General features: G+C 37.5%; 1 protein-coding gene across 2 annotated transcripts; it reads right to left on the bottom strand.

Moving 5' to 3' along the window:
• Window positions 1–1,658: 1,658 nt before the first annotated feature.
• Window positions 1,659–15,780, bottom strand: LOC136200880 (pentatricopeptide repeat-containing protein At1g30610, chloroplastic). 2 transcript variants are annotated; one of them, XM_065991382.1, is made up of 10 exons: window positions 15,656–15,779; window positions 14,366–15,318; window positions 13,978–14,169; window positions 11,339–11,420; window positions 11,047–11,238; window positions 10,226–10,339; window positions 3,628–3,718; window positions 3,386–3,543; window positions 2,535–2,966; window positions 1,659–2,182 (listed from the first exon to the last, which is right to left on the bottom strand). In XM_065991382.1, exons 2-10 carry the CDS (start codon window positions 15,304–15,306, stop codon window positions 1,790–1,792), a joined length of 2,595 nt encoding a protein of 864 aa, XP_065847454.1. In that variant the 5' UTR covers window positions 15,307–15,318; window positions 15,656–15,779; the 3' UTR covers window positions 1,659–1,789. The 2 variants fall into 2 exon arrangements, with proteins under 2 accessions (XP_065847454.1, XP_065847447.1); XM_065991375.1 differs by having other exon boundaries at window positions 14,366–15,780.
• Window positions 15,781–16,112: the final 332 nt, after the last annotated feature.

Below are 16,112 nucleotides of genomic sequence, written 5' to 3'. Positions count from 1 at the left end.
ATATCCACATATCTGAAGCTTGTGAGATCAGCTCTTTGTTCACAACAGAAGACATTATTACATGCAAGTGTCAACAGTATTATGCCAATCCCTATTCAAACATATTACTTGACTTGGGGTGGTTTTAAGTTTATTAGTTTATTATAATGTTTTGTCTCATTTAATGCTTGTAAGAACACTTTATAATCACTTTAAATAAACTTAAGGATTTTCTTTTATTTGACTTATTTAGTTCTTAAAAGTAATTGTTTTTATATAGTTGAAAACTATATCTTATTAAAACAAATGACATAAAAGAACAATTCATTTACAGCTGGTTCATATCCTACAACAATTGACTATAGGACACTAAACCCCCAACAATACACACATTGTAAGGACCCTATATGTCAATATCGATAAGATCAAATGGCTCTGCTGCATGTGACTCACTAAGAGAAAATGGTTGTCTTATTGCAGTTGTAATTGAGGCGTGAGCTTGGTGAGTTGTTCCAATTGCTGCATTGTCTTGTTTGGTGTTGAAGTTACTTTGAGAAGTTATTGCTATTTTTGTGAGGTATTTCACACCAAAATTTTAGTTTAAGGTTGGATTTGGAGTTGAATAAAGTTTTTTTTTTTTTTTTTTTTTTTTTTGCTTTGCTGCCATGATTTGTATTGTGTTTAGAATGCCATTTTGGGCATCCAACAATTGTTCAACACATATTACCTTGTGTCTCTTACCGCCACAAACAATACAGACCTAAGGTTTGTCCGACTAACTTCTACTGTACATGGATGATATGCCATTATCAATTTTGAACATATTAACGTTTCTCTTTGTGCTTCTTCTTGTTGCAGATGTAATCTCAACGGAATGCAAAGGACTATTGACTATCATTGAGTCCATTCAGAAATTGGAATAATCTAAATTCATCTCTCGAAAGACTAATAATGTTTTTGAACTTCATCGGTTGGTCTCTCAATAGTGGATAAAAGATTCATTGAATCTACTTCTTCCCATAAGGTTTTCATAGTAGTATAGTATTCATTCACCGACACAAAATGCTATTTTTCTTTTTCAATCTATACTTCCTAGAACCATTTGGACGTGAAAATCATTTGTCAAGATTAAGCTAGACTTCCCTAGCAGAGGTCATGAGCATAATATATTTATATATAGTGGATGAAACATTGTGAGTAAGTCAAGCTATTACCATGTTGTAAATCTCCCAAATTTCAACCTTAGTCTCATGATTTGTGCATTTCTTCCATTTCTCTTGAGTTGAAATCTTGAGAGAAGTAATTTGAATAAATCCAAAAAGGGGTGAACCAGTTGGAAGCATTAGATCTTTGAATAGGTTGCAGGGGAGAAAGAATGGAGTTTCGATTGTTTCCAACTAATTAGACAAGAAGAGATTCAACACCTTACCACTCGAACCAACCCTCGTTGGCTATTAAAAACAGAAAGTTAATAACATAATTAATAGCCAAATGTATATTTTGACCTTTTATAACAGCAGAAAGTAATAACATCATTAATTAGCCAAATGTATCATTTGACCCTTAACAAGAGAAAGTGCGCAAAGATCACAGAGGACATATCTGGACTCAGGATGCCAACGAATGTAAACCTAGAAAAGGAAAGATAACTACAACGCAATTAATCTAAGTGTTAAAACTAATAAGAAAAGGTAAACCTATATTGGAAAAGTTTACTCGGCTAGCTCTACAATATCATCCTCCATATGAATCCAAGTCCATAGCCTCCATACATAAGAAATGCAATATAACTTACAAATAAAAAATTGATTTATTTTGAGGACTTAGAATTCACTTGAAGAAGTCTGGAATGAGTCTTAAGAAAATCATTACAAGAAGTAAATAGGTTTTGCAATAAAGGGATAGGGATAGGGTTAGGGTTGGGTTGGTTGCTTCTGACTCTGTCAACAACCTCGCTCGCCTCCCACATTAGCTTAACGACACTTTCCCTTGTAAACCGTTGTGCATTTTCCTTTAATAAATTCAACCAAGAATTCCTGCAAAATCCCTGCATATCCCCCATATCTTTACTTGTAATACACGCAACTGCAGATCTTATGTCTTCTTTCTCAACCATCAAGCAAAATCTTTCTTTAATCAGAGGCACCGGAGGAATTCTATTTGTTGCGGCCAAGTGCTTCCATGTCATTTCCAAAGCTTTTCCCTGCAACCACACAACATACTATTCTATTCATTATCTTCTTCCATCAAAATGTTTATGTAACCATGCATTATCATTATCATTATCAATATCAATTCTAACTATAAGTATAACTATAATTGCCCCGAAATCAACTCTGCTATCAAGATAACACAGAAATTTTCGATTAAAAGTGCATCTTAATGGCCTAATGTACTCTTTCTTGTTTAAAGCATCAAGAAAAATATTTATTCCAATGGCCACACAAAAGTTAAGATATTGTTTAGTACTCCTATCCACTTTGTCAGCCTTTTCATACAAGCATTAATGATAATAATAATAATAATAAAAACATGAAAATAGTTCAAGGACTTACCTTTCCAGCTCTTGATGCATCTAATATCATCCGAAGATGACGTTTCCCATTGAAGTGATAACCATGGTACAGCATCCTTTCATAAACATACTCAAAATCATCCCAACTCTTTTTGGTAGCACATGCATCAAGCATGAGGTTGAATGAATAGATATCTATCATTACCCTAATCTTGTCATCATGTCTACTCCTGATATTACTGATATCTTCTGTCATTTTACGGAACAGCTCTTTTGCTTCTTCAAATAATCCATGTTCAAGATATGCTTTCAGCATTATATTGCAAGTAACAAGATTTGGGGAGCAAAACTGTGTCATCTGGTTGAAGATGTAAACAGCATTTTGGACATTTCCAGAGTCCAGGCAAGCTTGCAGTAAGCCAGTGCAAGTTACCACAAGAGGCTTATTAGCAACCTTGCATATTTTTTCAATCTGTCAAAGAAAGTGTTTTCGTTCAAAACTCTCAAAAGTCCCAGAGAACATTGGAAGAAACTTTAGCAGATGCATAATTAATATATATCACATGTATAACGAACCCCAAAAAGTATATAGTGCATCTACAAAGTTATGATTCGCCTTGGGGAACGTGCACCTCTAACCTTGGATGAAGCCCAAAGTAAATGCTGGCAACGACTATAGGTACTTGTATCCCCATATGAAACCCAAATAAATAAATAAAGGTGAATTATTCTGAGACATTAAATAGCTCAATTCACTGAACATAAAATTGGCCGTCAGAAATTTGCACTGATCATCAGATTTCTAACATTAAACTCGAGAACATTGCATATAATAACATAATATTATGAATTTTTACTTATTGAATTGGTCAACTGAACAAGGCTGATTACCTGCAATAATGCTTCTTGGCACCTTCCAGCACCACAAAGGCATCGAGCAAGATCATAATATAGAGCAGCAGAACCCACAATTCCACGTCTTTCCATGTCTTGAACAGCCAATACAGCCTCATCTATTTTACCTTCTTTCCAAAGAGTATTGACAAGAACTATACAAAAAATAAATAAAAAAGAAAAATTCAAAACGAAGTTCTAACAGTCATGATGAACAGAAGATTGATCAGTCTGAGTACCTTTATACACTAAAGCATTTGGCATAGAAGATTTCTGCACTTTTCTGAAAAACTCATGAACCAAGTTGTACTTGCCACTTGCAAACATGACCTGCTCAAGTAGAAACAACTTTTAAAGCGAATTCATTATCCTTTTCATGTTCACTGTTTCTCTTAGTTTCATTTCGTAAAAATGTGAATACTTACAATCTAGACTACTATATACCACAGCAACAAACCTTCATAACAATACCATATTAAGAAAGGCTACTATGATTCCATTTTATGTTATAACAATAAGGAACGTTATACTCACCTAACATCTAATTCCTGCTTTTTCATCCCAAGGTGAAGAAGTTGAGTGATCAAGAGCAGGCATTTAAAGAAGATAAAATCTAAGATTTTAATGTAAATATACTACTTAAATTTGGTGAGATTTGAGGGCAAAGAGAAATACAAATCATGTAACTTATTGAGATCCTAATTAGAAAATGAGACACACAAATAGTTGTATACCAGCATATTAGAAAATAATGCAGTAATTTTGTCAGCTCTTGAGGTCTGACAGAAGAATGTTTAGGGAAAAGAATAGATTTAGGAAGAGTCGGAAAGAAGAGAGAAGAAGACGAAGAGAAGAGAAGAGAAAAGAAGAGGGGAGAGAGAGAGAGAGAGAGAATAAGCTGATAATTCATTAATCATGCCTTACATCAGACTTGTGACCTCATATAGCAATGCTATATGATGAGGTGGAGGTTACATAAAAGGACAAAATAGAATCTACAGCTGTCCAAGATTCTAACAACTTTCCTAACAGCTATTTTTAGGGAATTAGTAACAAGTAAAACAGAATTAACAACAACTAACATAAACCAGCAATTACTCTCGAGGATTCCTACGCTTATACGTGACAATTCCCCCCACCTTCGGCACATTCTTGTCCCCAAGAATGATAGAAGTCAGGAAACTTAGCAGCGAACATAGTAACATCTTCCCACGTGGCATCAATGGTAGGCAGGCCAACCCCACTGAATGAGAGTTGAGGGACAGCAGTGTCATTGATTATGGCATTGCATGTATTGAGGACTTTAGCAGGGTCAATGATGAAGGTGTCATCTTGTAGGGAGGCTAGGGTTGTTAAGGAGGGACTAGAGGGATCAGGTTTCCTTTTAAGTAGTGAAATGTGGAAAACTGGGTGAATTCTGCAAGTTGCAAGAAGTTGTAGGTTGTAGGCAACCTTGCCAATGCGTTCGAAAACCTTAAATGGCGCATAGTATTTTGCAGTGAGTTTAAGGGGAACTCCTGAGTGCCAATGTAGATTGCCTATAGGGCTGAATTTTGAGGAAGACCTGAGAATTCAGGGTTTGTTCTCTTTCTGTCTGCAAACTGCTTCATGCGGTTTTGAGCAGAGGATAGGCATTCCTTAGTAAGTCATGTGATTTCTGTCCATTAAGAGATCCTCCACTGCTGCCACCCCAGTAGTCAGGAAGTGTGGGTAAGATAGGAATTGGTCAGCACCGACTTGGGTGCGGACACGGCAAACGGCATTTTTAGAAAATATCAGACACGGGGTGCGGCGGGACACGGCAAATTCTATATAATTAATATATATATACATATTAGATATAAAATATATAAAAAAACTTGCTAAATCACAAATAAGTCATTCTCTAATAGCAAGGATTTTGGTGCGGATGAAATCAGACAAGACAACGACAAGAAAGAAGATGAAGAAAAGATGAAATTGCAGGAGAATCGCAGGAGATGAAATCATAGGAGAATCACTAATAATTGTAAATCGCAAAACAAATCGAAGAAGGAAGAGAAAGAAGCCCTAAGCGTTTATAATCGCGATACACAGGTGAGAATTAGATGTAGTTTTTTTTTTTGTCAAATTTTGTAATTGAACCATAGGTTTTAAAAGATTTTAAAAAAACCCTAAACTTTTACATATTTTCACCATTAGCCGAGTCCCCGCCGTGTCCCTACCGTGTCACTGCCAAGTCCTATCTGTGTCACTGCTGAGTCCCATCCGTGTCCCATGTCACCACCTGTCACCGGCGAGTCCGACACGGCCACAGTGACCTCAGGGAAAAGTCTGTGCTTCATAGGATAGGAATTGAACCATAGAGTGTCTCATTTTGATGGCGATGTGATAACTGGAATTGTACCAGTATTCAGCCAAACTGAGCCAATTTGCCCGCTTCTTGGGAGCTGGGAAAAACATACTTCACAGATAGATCTCCAGGCATTGGTTGAGTTTCTCTAACTGGCCATCAGTCTGCTGTAAAGCAACCGAGTCCCTAATAGCTTCATGAATTCCCGTCAGAAAATGCCTGTATTGTCCCTGTCTGATACAATAGTTTTAGGCATTCCATGTAACCTAAATATGTTATCTAACAATACCTTAGCTACGGAGCTGGCATTGAATGGATGAGCTAATGGAATGAAATGTGCTGCCTTGGTGAAACGATCCACGATGACCAGGATGGCATCATACCCTGTAGACCTAGGCGATTTTCGATAAAATCCATGGCAATATCCTGCCAAGTGCCCTGTGGAATGGGAAGAGGTTGTAGTAAGCCTGGATAGGCAGAATGATCTGTTTTGCACCTGAGGCAAGTGTCACATGCAGCAACCCAAGTGGTGACGGATTGTATCATTTTAGGCTAGAAAAAACTTTGTTGCAGCCTTGTTAGGGTTCCCCTAATGCCTGAGTGACCACCCAATGGTGAATTGTGGCAAACTTTGATTAACTTCTGCCTCAATGTAATGTTGGAACCAATCTATAAATGTTGCTTCTAGCTTAGAAGTCCATGTGTATAGGAGTAGTGTGAATGAGAAGGAGATTGACAACATGTTGCTGAATTAACTGAGTAGCTAGGATATCCCCTTCATAAGAAGCCTTAATCTTTTCAAGCCATGTAGGAACAATCATAGTAATTACTAGGGATTGAAAATTAGAGCCAGTCCTTTAAGGGAAGTAGGAAGAGGCCAGTCAACCATCACATGATCTGTTGCCACCCCTACCTTAGATGAGATATGACCTAGATAATCAATTTGGTGAACTCCAAATTCACATTTAGAAGCCTTGACAAACAACTGGAGAACAGTTAGGAGATCAAACACAGCTTGAAGATGTTGTATGTGGAACTCCATCGAATGGATGTATACAAGTATTTCATAAAAAAAAAACACTAGGACAAATTTCCTAAGGTAGGGTTGAAAGACTGAGTTCATGAGTGATTGAAAAGTTGCAGGACCATTTGTGAGGCCAAATGGAAACACTATAAACTCATAATGCTCAAAGTGTGTTCTAAAGGCAGTTTTGCAGATGTCTTGTTCCTGCCTTCTTATTTGATGATAGCCTGCCCTGAGGTCCAACTTAGAGAAAATTCTTGCCATATTGAGTTCATCTATAGGCTTTTAAATAACCAGTATTGGAAATTTATCCTTGATGGTGGCCTTGTTGAGTTCTCCGTAATCCACACAAAACCTCCATAACATCCTTCTTCTTGACTAAGAGCACAGGAGAGGCATGCCTAAGGACTGGTGTGAGGCCTTATGATCCCATTAGCTAACATTTCTTCCACCAATTTTCCAATCTTGTTTTTCTGGTGATGTGAGTATCTATATGGCCGGAAGATCAGTTGAGGCCTTGTGGGGAATTGAGAGATCATGGGTTCTACGTGGGGGTAAATATTTAGGTGGTTGAAATAGGTGCTGGTATTGGTTAAGCAGAGGTTACAATTGATCATGGGGTTGGTTGTGTAGGATTTGAGTTGAAGGGGGCTCTGGTATTTGTAATTCAACATAAGGAATAGCTTAAAAGTGACCTCTTTCCACCCTTTGGCTACCAATTGGTTGATTGATTTAAGGGGCATCATCTTGAGGATGGTTGCCTCTGATATCCCTAGAAGTTCTAGCTGCTTACTATCCTTTTGAATTAAGAGCTTGTTGCCTTCAAAATCAAAGGTAATAGGGGGATGACACCTCATCCAATCCACCCCTAGGATTATATCATAATCCCCTAGTTCTAATACCCTAACACTAAACTTAAAACGAGCATGCTGCATTAACCACAAGCACAACTGCAGGTCTGATCTTCTCTAGTGGTAGTTTGGCCTCTCTAGCCAATTTGTGGTCCACAAAACTGTGTGTGCTACCACACTGTCAATGAGTATCATGATGGGCTTCTTGTTTAGTATACCCTTGAGCTTAAGGGTTCCATCATTGACACCACTATCTAGTGCATTAATTGACAATGGCAATGCTATATGTTCTACCTCATCTAAGCCCCGACTCTCCATTTCCTCTTGTTCCACTTCGTGTACAATCACATAACCTGCCTCCATGCCTTCTTCCATGTTCAAGAGATGCAACTTCTTTTGGGTGCATTGATGGCCTGGGAAATACTTCTCACAACACTCACGAGGTTTTTTTTTTAACAAATGGAGTAGGATTTTGGGTCTTGAGTTCAAGTGTTTTAGTGATGTGATTACTTGTAGTGGGTGGAGCCAATAAGGGTTTGGAGGTGTTGGAAGAGTCTGTGTCTAGGGGCTTGTAGGTAGTGGTGATCTGTATGTAGGTTTAGGTTTAAGCAGTTCTATGAGATCCTTCAAATGGGTTTCTTGAAGTTTTGATTGCCTAATGGTTCCGTACAGGTCTATGGGGTTCACTGGATCTCACATCAGATGTCAGTTCGGGTTTCAGGCTAGTGGTAAAAGAAGAAAGGTAAAATGATTCAGTAAGTGTAGGGTGTAGCTTCTCCATTTTGAGTTTGGAAACCTCTGTACCATCACAGGTAGGGAGGTCACACCTAGGTAGCAGCTTATTGAAGTAACTATTTTTCCCTGGAATTAGCTCCCCATTGTCCCTTGCAGGTGGGTTGCCTAGAATGTCTTTGTATGAGTTGTGTCCTTGCTTCTGGTATCATTAAGACTACCAGACGGGGAGTGAACAAAGGAAGAAGGTATGTGGCTTCCTTGGGCTAGTTGGGCTAGGGTGGTGAGTCTTCTGCATCATTTCCTCTAGTGTCCTGTGAGAAACTTGTTGTTCCTTGCTCAACAAGGTCCGCTCCTGCAGCATGGAGTCCATTATTTTATTATGCTCAGAATGAATGGTACGAACATCTCGTAACACAGCATGTATAGCATCTATTCGCGTGGCAGGGACCTCAGTTTGCTCGGCAAGTTTGGTGCTCAGGGAACGAATCTGTTGTTCCAAATTTTCCTCTTCTAGCTGCTCAAGTTCTCTTAGCAGCACTATTGACCATATCCCAAAGGAATGGCCTGGGGAAGGACCGTCTCTAATAACAATGTCAGGTTTTGAGGTCTCTGATAGAAAAATGTTTAGGGGAAGGACCGTCTCTGATACCAATGTCAGGTTTTGAGGTCTGATAGAAAAATGTTTAGGGAAAAGAATAGAAGTAGCTGATAATTCATTAATCATGCCTTACATCACAGACTTGTGACCTCATATAGCAATGCTATATGATGAGGTGGCAGAAACGGTTACATGAAAGGACAACACAGAATCTACAGCTGTCCAGGACCCTAACAACTTTCCTAACAGCTATTTTTAGGGAATTAGTAACAAGTAAAACAGAATTAACAACAACTAACATAATTCAGCAATTACTCTCAGGCATTCCTACGGTTATACGTGACAAATTTACATGTTCGCTTAAGCACGTATTTTATTGAATTGCCAAAACTATCCTGGTCTAGCAACCTAGTGGTCAATGCCTAACCATAGTGCAGGCTGTCTATATTTGAAAACCCTCTTCTGCTTCCTTGATTCAAAGTAAAACAAACCTTCAGAAACTATAGATTTCACATTTCTATTTGATTATAAATTCTGGAGTTGTAACAACAATAACTTGTAAGCCTATAGTGAGGAGGATTAAACCGCTTCAATCCATTTCTAAGCCTGTCACTCCATTACTTGTTATTCTCAGTCTAAAATCATGTCATATTAGTCAAATTGAGATAATTGTTTGTGTATCAAGATGTTAGACTCTATTTTAAGATCCTCAACTATCTTTTGCAAAGACAATCTTTGAATTCTTCTCAACTTGATTTACAAATTTTATTTCATTTTCCTTTTGTTTTTAGTCATATTATTTTATGCACGTCTTCTTTTAATTGTTTGAGTAGTTCAAATTATGCCTAGTTAAAACCAAAATACATCCAAAATTTCACATTACAAGTGATAAATGTTAATCTCTTCATTAAAAGAAAATGCAACCTGTTAAGTTATCAATAATTATTTGCTAGAAATAAGAGGACTTAAACCATAATCTTAATTATGGCTACAAATTTTATCCTAGTTAACTTATTTTCTTTTGTTTGTACTTTTACTTGATGAAAAAGGAGAAAAGGGAAATTAACAGAACAGGGTGCTATTCACAATTACAAAGTTGGGAAATTCAAATAAAAAAGAAGCCAATTAATAAGGGTATATTTTTGTCAGTTTCAGTAAATCACATAATATGCAAAGCAGTTATCAAGTTTTGAGAGTTAACATTGCCACCTATTTCAAAATCCTAAGCTTTGTCAAAGCCAACATCATCATTGGGGACCAAAAAGTTCCCATAAGAGCAAAAGTACAGACAATATACCTCCATGATTAGTCCATATGTTGCAGTTGACGGCTGTATTCCCTGTTGCTTCAACTGCTGTAGAACCCAAAAAGCGCCTTCCCATTGTTTTCTCTGAACACAGGCATTGAGGACCTGCACACATACAATTCCAAAATGCTACATATAAATACAAGGATATAAAACAAATCAAATTGTGTAAAAATCAGAATTTACAGGTCAAACACAAAAGACAGAATAAACAGCGTAATGCAGTCCTCGAAGTCATCTACAATTTTAGCAGCCTTTTTATTAGACCATAAACACCTGATAAGCGTTTCTATGTCCAATAACGTGTGGAAAAATCTGCACAGGCACGTGTCAACATATGATTCGTTGTTTGTAGTGCCAACATGTGTCACTTTGGACTAATTTGACCAAAAACGCTACCTTAAAGGACCAAATTGTTATCCAGTTCATTTTGAAGCAAATTACCCATGCGAGCCAAAGATAAAAGGAGCAAAGAAGTTCAAAACTGATATGCATATACTGTCAACATGATTACTGCTACCAATCACAGTCACAGCTACCACACAGCAAAACAGGTAACAAGCTATAAAAATATTATTTCCTGTCATGGAACCAATTGAACTAAAAGCTTAAGCTGATAGTTAAGGTCCACTTCATATTAATATCCGACACACTCCCACACGTGAATGCTCACTGGGTTAAGCTGGCTCTAATACCATGTTATGGAACCAATTGAACTAAAAGCTTAAGCTAATAGTTAAAGGTCCACTTCATATTAATATCTGACATTTCCCAAATATAAAAACACCAATTTACAGCCAACTATTACTAACTGCATTGAAGACAACAATATCTGGTTCCAATCTTGGGTCGCATTTCTCAAGTGCTGACATTTTAAATTTCTTCTTGGGGGGAGATCGCATGCTATCAATCACATCAAAAAGCTGCTCAATATGCCCTGCTTGTCCAAGAGCAACGGCAGTACAATGGTAAGCCACTAAATCCGGATAGGATGACATTTGTTGCTGGAGAATAAATGAAACAGACATTACATAGGTTAGGGAAATTGCCATTTGGGATATTACATTGAAGACAAAGGAAAAAACTACAAATAAACATAATTACCTGCATTGCATGAAATACATTCAGTGCCTCCACAGGCCTCTGTGCCTTCCCAAGTACATTAAGTGCAGTTGTGTAAATGTACCTACATTGTCGCGATGTATATAAAATAAAAAAATAAAAAAAAAAAATATAAAAATGCAAGATCATGCAAGTCCAGATTACCTGTATACAATGACCATGACTTTTTTTTGCAAGCATTTAAAGTGGCATGGAATTTCCTTGTAATAATAAGTTATAGAAATAATAATAATAACAATAACAACATTCAATTAGGAAGTTAGAAGGTCTAATTCAAGCATTTAAAGTCCTCGAGATTCACATCCACAGCAGCCCAACAAATGGCAACCATTTTCACATAATTCCTCAAAGGAGCTTTAAGGAACATTTCAAATTAACTTATCGACATGTCATTCTCATTAGTGGTAGGTATCCCTGCTGTTGCAACTATTCTCATTCTAGACATAGAAGTTCAGCTAGTACCTAGTAGTTGCTTGCCTTTTCAAATAATTTATTTTCCTTAGTTAATTTCTCACTTTCTGATACTTTTGTCCTATTTCATTATTCATTAACATAATGTAATGGCCAAAATTTCCACTAGTTAATTTGGAAATGGGCCATCATGACTTTTGCCACAGAAACATAGTCTCTTCTCAAGCTCATTATGTGAGTGTCTATCAGTTGGGCCAACTAGATCATATACATTGTGTTTATTGTAGTATCAGCTTGTCTCTCTCCAAACGCTGTGACACACATTCCTACACATAATGATCTATGTTTATTTGATCTGTTACACTGCTTATGAGCTCCAACCGCACTAATTACTCAAATGGCCCAAAAAGCCAAAATTTAAGTTTTCCTGTTAGCTTAGATTTCAACCAATTTATGTCTGATGTAGTAGACAATGCAGAAGAAATAAAAGTGTCAAATGCGTACCTAGGATATTTACACGCACAAGAATTCACAATTCCTCATTCTAAAAGAAACATGTTCATGATGAATTTTCTTCCTATGAATTTATGCCGGGAAGATCAACTATGGAAGCCATCCACCTAATGAGACAATTAATGGAGCACTATCGAAATAAGAAGAAAGACTTGCATATGGTTTTCATTGACTTGGAGAAGGCATATGATAAGGTACCAAGGGAAGTACTTTGGTGGGCCCTAATAAGGAAAGGCATTTCGCGGAAATATGTTGACATCATAAAGGACATGTATGAGGGAGCATGCACGAGTGTACGCACCAGTCTTGGGAAGACTGAAGAGTTCCCTATTACGATTGGAGTGCATCAAGGTTCTGCACTAAGCCCTTTTCTTTTTGCGATCGTTATGGATGAACTAACGAGTTCACTTCAAGAGGGTATACCATGGTGCATGTTGTTTGCAGATGATATTGTGTTGGTTGATGAGACGAAAGAAGGCGTGGAGAGGAAGTTGGAACTATGGAGACAGACTTTAGAATCTAGAGGTTTTAAGTTGAGCCAAAGTAAGACAGAATATTTGGAGTGTAATTTTAGCGGCGATAAGAGTAGGGAGGCAGGGACAATCACACTAGATGGGAGAGTTGTTCAGGCATGAGATTGCTTTCGGCATTTAGGATCTATTATCCAAACGGATGGAGAAGTAGATGGAGATGTTGCTCATAGGATTAAATCCGGTTGGGCGAAGTGGAAGAGTGCTACGGGTTTCCTTTGTGACCCCGGCATGCCAAATAGATTGAAGGGAAAATTCTACCGCACGGCAATAAGACCAGCACTGTTATATGGTACGGAGTGTTGGGCAGTGAAACACTGTCACACTCATAAGATGTCGGTGGCGGAGATGCGTATGTTGAGATGGATGTGTGGTCATACGAGAAAGGATCGGGTGAGTAATGAAATAATTAGGACAAAAGTAGGGGTTACATCTATTGAGAATAAAATGAGGGAAAATCGATTAAGGTGGTTTGGCCATGTAAGACGAAGAGCGCTTGATGCGCCGGTTAGGAGGACTGAAGAGTGGCAAAGGGATGTAGTGGTGAGGGATAGGGGAAGACCTAAACAAACTTAGACGAGGGTGATCGAGAGTGATGTGAGTGTATTGGGGATTGAGGAAAATATGGTAGTAGATAAGAAAGAGTGGAGGGAGAGAATTTGTGTCGCTAACACAACTTGATTTCACGGTTTTATATGATGGTTCATGTTAGCCGACCCCGAATCATTTCGAGACTAAAGCTTTGTTGTTGTTGTTGAATTTATGCACCTAGAGCACTTATGCATACCATCCCGTAAGAGGATAGCCACTACAACAAAACCCACCATAATGTTGTTGCTTTTGACATCAAGCTCGAACGGGACATCCATTTACTGTCAGCTTATTGTTAAGGTTGAAACTCTTTTATGGAAAATAGTCCATTTATAAGTTGACCATACCCCAGCTTGTCAAGTTTGGTTTTTGAGTGCCCACTCTGTCAAAATTTAGCTCTCTTTAGCAGACAATCTATAAACTTCACTTTAAATTTTCAATTGAGGTTTACTCTTGCCTAGGGGATGGATGCGCCTACCCTTACCTAAACTTTTATCTAGCATGCAGTAAACCAGTAGCCACAATAGAACATGTGTACCTATCTACAGAAGAACAAGGAATAGGAGAAAAAGTTACCTCAGCCTATGAGACTTGAAACGTTCCCGCATTTGAAGCCACTCAATGACTTGCAGAACTCTCCTCCAATTTCCAAATTTACCCAATATCTGGATAATCCTCACAATAGAATGGTCGGAATACTTGATTCTGGCACTGCGCATCATCTTAGAGAACATCCACTCGGGTATATCAATATCTGCACCGTTTAAACTATCAAAAGAAATTGGGTTTTGATGAGGTCACATCAAACAGAACTGCAATACATGTGATATAAAAGGACGGACTAAAGAAAAACAAGGCAGCAAGCAAATTACCTAGCAATACTTCAGCTGTATTCACTATTCAGGCCTCTACACAATGATGAATGGAAAAAAATAATAATAATAATAGTTGAACAAATTTATACCATTTTGCTAACTTCTGGAGTCTCTCCTCAATTTCCATCTTTGATCGTGGCTTGAAAGCAATATCACTGTATTCCTCCAAACTTTTGAAGGCAGCTCTTTCCACTTCCATATCTTCAGCACCACCATTATCAAGGAGAACCTGATTTCTTCTGCTTAGTAATCCTTTTTTCTCCATGGATTCATTATCACTGTTCTCATCAATCTGGACCTGATTTCTTACAAGTTTACGACTTATTTTATTGTTTCGAAGAACAACTTCCACTCCTTCAGTGACCCTGTCTTTACGCAATATTTTTGGGGAACTTTGATGATAAGAAAATTCCTTGTTTGTGCCATGAGCGCTTCTATTCCTCCTAACATCACCCAGTACAACTGGAATCCGTTGCAAATTTTGGATCTTCTTATTCTTATCTCGATTCAAATCCAACTCAGCATTCATACTACTGGTTTGTTTATTAGACAACCAATGTTCTCTTTTTGCTCCTCTTGTACTCTTTTTCACATTAGAATCTCCACTACTTTGTTTAACAACAAATTTAACATTTGATTCTCTAGTTACCCTTTCTTTATAGTCACGTTTGCTAGAGAAAGTGTATTCTTGGGCAACATCAGCATTACCAGTTTTCCTCGGTTTATCTTTTTCCAGGATTTCAGATGTACTTTCTTTATCCACAGACTCCTGAAACCTCAACTTGGCACTCCTCTCTGTTCTACCCAATAATGCTGTGTTATTTCTCTCTGAATCATCCTTCAATTTATGACCACTCAATTTATGCTGTAGCTTCTTCTCCTTAACAGTTTTAACAGACTCCATAGCTTTCAAATACTTATCAAAAGATGGCTTAAATTCTAGATCTTTCTCAAGAAGCCCACCCCCAACCACCCCGTTATCTGAATCTCCATTTGACACGGCCTTAATTCTTAAACCAAAACTTCTCATCGTCTTTGCACTCTGCGGGTATAATGGAAAAACACAAATTGGTCGCCATAAATTCACAAACCCGTGAGAAGAATATGTTCTCCAGTTACAATTAGAAGTAAAATTCCAACTTCTATCGGAACAACAGAAACCCATTTGTCCAGTTGCCATTGTTATCATCTCCAAGCCAAATTACACCCTAGAACTCTAAAAAAACGAAGCTGAAACGTACATGGAACTAAAGAGACTTGCTTGCTTGGTCCAGTATTGCTAAATACATTGGAATTGAACTTCTAGAGTTCTTTACCATCTAAACTTGAATTGAAAAATAAATAAACAGAAGACAATTACAAGGAACCAAAGAACTTACAGGTGTACAGGACTAATCAGCAAGCAATCGTTTTTAGTTTATCTATCGGTGTGGCCAACGCTGCAACCATTTATCGGAATCTCAATTGGTCTTCAACCTTCACTTCAGATTTTTTTTAGGCAAAACGCATATGAGATTCCTTATCTTTCATTTTTGTAGTTGATATATATTAAGCCCTCGCTGTTTTTTTTTTTTTTTACCTAGCATTTTATCCCTCCAACTCATAAAATATATTTACCTCATTAATTCCATAAAAATAGTATTTCTCACCTCTTAATTTATTCAAATTGGCCATTTTATCCTTCCCTAACTTATCGAATATCTTATTTACCCGTTTAACTCCATAAAAGTGGTATTTCTTACCCCTTATAATCTTATTTACCCCTTAACTTCATAAAAGTGGTATTTCTTATCCCTTTATAATGCAAAATTAATAGGATTTGTTTAAATGAGTTTG

This window comes from Euphorbia lathyris, chromosome 1 (genome assembly GCF_963576675.1).
Source record: "Euphorbia lathyris chromosome 1, ddEupLath1.1, whole genome shotgun sequence".
In the NCBI taxonomy this organism is placed as follows: Eukaryota; Viridiplantae; Streptophyta; class Magnoliopsida; order Malpighiales; family Euphorbiaceae; genus Euphorbia; species Euphorbia lathyris.
Note: the sequence above shows the minus strand (reverse complement) of the source record. Positions and strands in the feature narration are given on the sequence as shown.

Excerpts from the sequence above, each read along its gene's own strand:
- LOC136200880 (XM_065991375.1), bottom strand. The coding sequence starts at position 15,465 with ATGATAACAATGGCAACTGGACAAATGGGTTTCTGTTGTTCCGATAGA. Across the intron at positions 3,544-3,627 it reads AAATGCTTTAGTGTATAAAG|TTCTTGTCAATACTCTTTGG; the intron begins GTACTCAGACTG and ends TTTTTTGTATAG. Across the intron at positions 2,183-2,534 it reads ATGCATCAAGAGCTGGAAAG|GGAAAAGCTTTGGAAATGAC; the intron begins GTAAGTCCTTGA and ends GTGTGGTTGCAG.